This window comes from Ipomoea nil, unplaced genomic scaffold (assembly GCF_001879475.1).
Source record: "Ipomoea nil cultivar Tokyo-kokei standard unplaced genomic scaffold, Asagao_1.1 scaffold2510, whole genome shotgun sequence".
NCBI lineage: Eukaryota > Viridiplantae > Streptophyta > Magnoliopsida > Solanales > Convolvulaceae > Ipomoea > Ipomoea nil.
Window position 1 is genome coordinate 1003288 of NW_017618938.1, and position 2136 is coordinate 1005423.

The following is a 2136-nucleotide window of genomic DNA, read 5'->3' on the forward strand; positions in this document are numbered from 1 at the left end:
TTGATTTATTTATTATACATGTGTATAGATGGCTGATTCAGCGGAGTAGAATCTCTTAGATTTGCAAAATAAATAACTTAATAACCGAACACTCTCATTTATTTTTATTTTTTTTAATATCTTTTTTATAATCTTTTCTTTTCACCTCACTTATGCCACAAAGATGATCCTCGAACCAACACACTACACCACAATTTATAGCACTCAAGAACTATTTAAGAATTTGAAAAAGGTAATATAAAGTGAAACTAACATATAAACTATTAAAAAAAATGCATAAACATATAACGGTATTTGTGATTTTCAAAATCTATATATATATATATATATATATATATATATATATATATATATATATATATATATATATATATACATACATATATATATATATATATATATACATACATATATATATATATATATATATATATATATATATATTGTTTTGTTTTTTTTTTTGTATTTTATTTTAATTTTTCAATTTTTTTCTTTGGCAAAATTATTCAAAATAAAAGAAATTAACAACTAGCCACATGCAATATACACACTAAGAGTTGACAAAACATGTATAATTTTCATCATAGGCTAGTCAAAAGACTTATTGGGTAAAGGCTCAAGTTCTTATTATTTTTAAAAGTAAAATAATTTTTTTTAAAAGAGATTGACAAATATTACAAAATAGAAATCCCCTCCCCACACTTATTTCAAACATTGTCCGCAATGTTGAGAACAAACAAAAAGTATAAGAGAAACACAAACAACATGAAAATAAAGGAGAAAAGGGGAAGAGAATTGGGTTGCCTCACAATAGCGCTTCAGTAATTGTCTGTAGCTGGACAACATGGGCATTTAGAGTCCTGTAACTCTATCTGATCAATACTCAAGACTGAGGGATCTCCCTCGAGGTACTGTTTTAGTCGTTGCCCATTTACCTTAAATTTTTCACCTGTGTCTGGATTTTCAATCTCGCAGGCACCATGGGAAAATACTTCACGTACCACAAATGGCCCTGTCCACCAAGATTTTAACTTACCTGGAAACAATCTCAAACGAGAGTTAAATAACAAAACTTTCATCCCAGGTTCAAAATTTTTCCTCAAAATAAATTTATCATGATAAGCTTTAGTCCTCTATTTATAGATTTTTGAGTTGTCATAGGCCTCATTTCTTATTTCATCTAATTCATTCAAATTCAATTTTCTAAACCCACCAGCCTTCTGCAAATCAAAATTTAGGACTTTAATAGCCCAATAGGCTTTGTGTTCTAACTCTACTGGCAAATGACAAGCTTTCCCAAATACTAACCTGTATGAGCTCATGCCAATCAGAGTCTTGTAGGCTGTCCTATAAGCCCACAGTGCATCATTCAATTTGATGGCCCAATCCTTCCGGGAAGGATTCACCGTTTTTTCCAGTATTCCTTTGATTTGTCTGTTACTCACCTCTACTTGACCAGAGGTTTGTGATTGGTATGGAGTAGCTACTTTATGAGTAATGCTATATTTTTTCAAAAGACCTGCAAAAAGTTTATTACAGAAGTGGGTACCTTCATCGCTAATAATAGCTATGTGTGTCCCAAACCTGGCAAAAATATCTTTTAGAAATTTCAAAACAACTTTACTATCATTTGTCCTAGTGGCTACAGCTTCAACCCATTTTGATACATAATCAACAGCCACAAGAATATAATTATAACCAAAGGAAGTAGGAAAAGGCCCCATGAAATCAATTCCCCAAACAACAAACAGGTCAACAACTAGAATATTTTAGAGAGGCATTTCATGACGCTTACTTATATTACCAGTCCTCTGGCATCTATCACACTTAGCACAAAATTCATATGCATCCTTGAACAAAGTGGGCCAATAAAAACCGGACTGCAAAACTTTCGATGCAGTTTTCTTCCCACTAAAATGTCCTCCGCAATTTAAAGTGTGACTGTGATTCAAAATATTTTGCTGTTCAAACTCAGGAATACACCTTCTAATTATTTGATCAGGAAAAATTTAAACAAATAAGGCTCATCCCAAAAAAAAAATGTTTTGCTTTGGAAAGAAAATGTTTTTTTCCTTGTGAATTTAAGCTTGGGTGAATTCCCCGGCAACGGCGCCAAAAATTGTTAGACAATTTTAA

At 31.5% G+C, this 2136-nt stretch overlaps 1 protein-coding gene across 1 annotated transcript; it reads right to left on the reverse strand.

The window, feature by feature from the left end:
- Positions 1-818: 818 nt before the first annotated feature.
- On the reverse strand, positions 819-1724 carry LOC109153590. The gene is made up of 3 exons (XM_019301444.1): positions 1585-1724; positions 1214-1500; positions 819-1036 (listed from the first exon to the last, which is right to left on the reverse strand). The coding sequence occupies exons 1-3, from the start codon at positions 1722-1724 to the stop codon at positions 819-821; spliced, it is 645 nt and encodes a 214-aa protein (XP_019156989.1).
- Between the last annotated feature and the right edge of the window lie 412 nt (positions 1725-2136).

What these genes read in the sequence shown, in the direction of transcription:
- LOC109153590 (XM_019301444.1), bottom strand. Translation starts at nt 1,724, where the DNA reads ATGGGGCCTTTTCCTACTTCCTTTGGTTATAATTATATTCTTGTGGCT. An exon ending in CTAAAAGATATTTTTGCCAG is followed by an intron (nt 1,501 to 1,584) that starts GTTTGGGACACA and finishes GAAAAAATATAG; the next exon opens with CATTACTCATAAAGTAGCTA. An exon ending in TTTTGATTTGCAGAAGGCTG is followed by an intron (nt 1,037 to 1,213) that starts GTGGGTTTAGAA and finishes GATTGTTTCCAG; the next exon opens with GTAAGTTAAAATCTTGGTGG.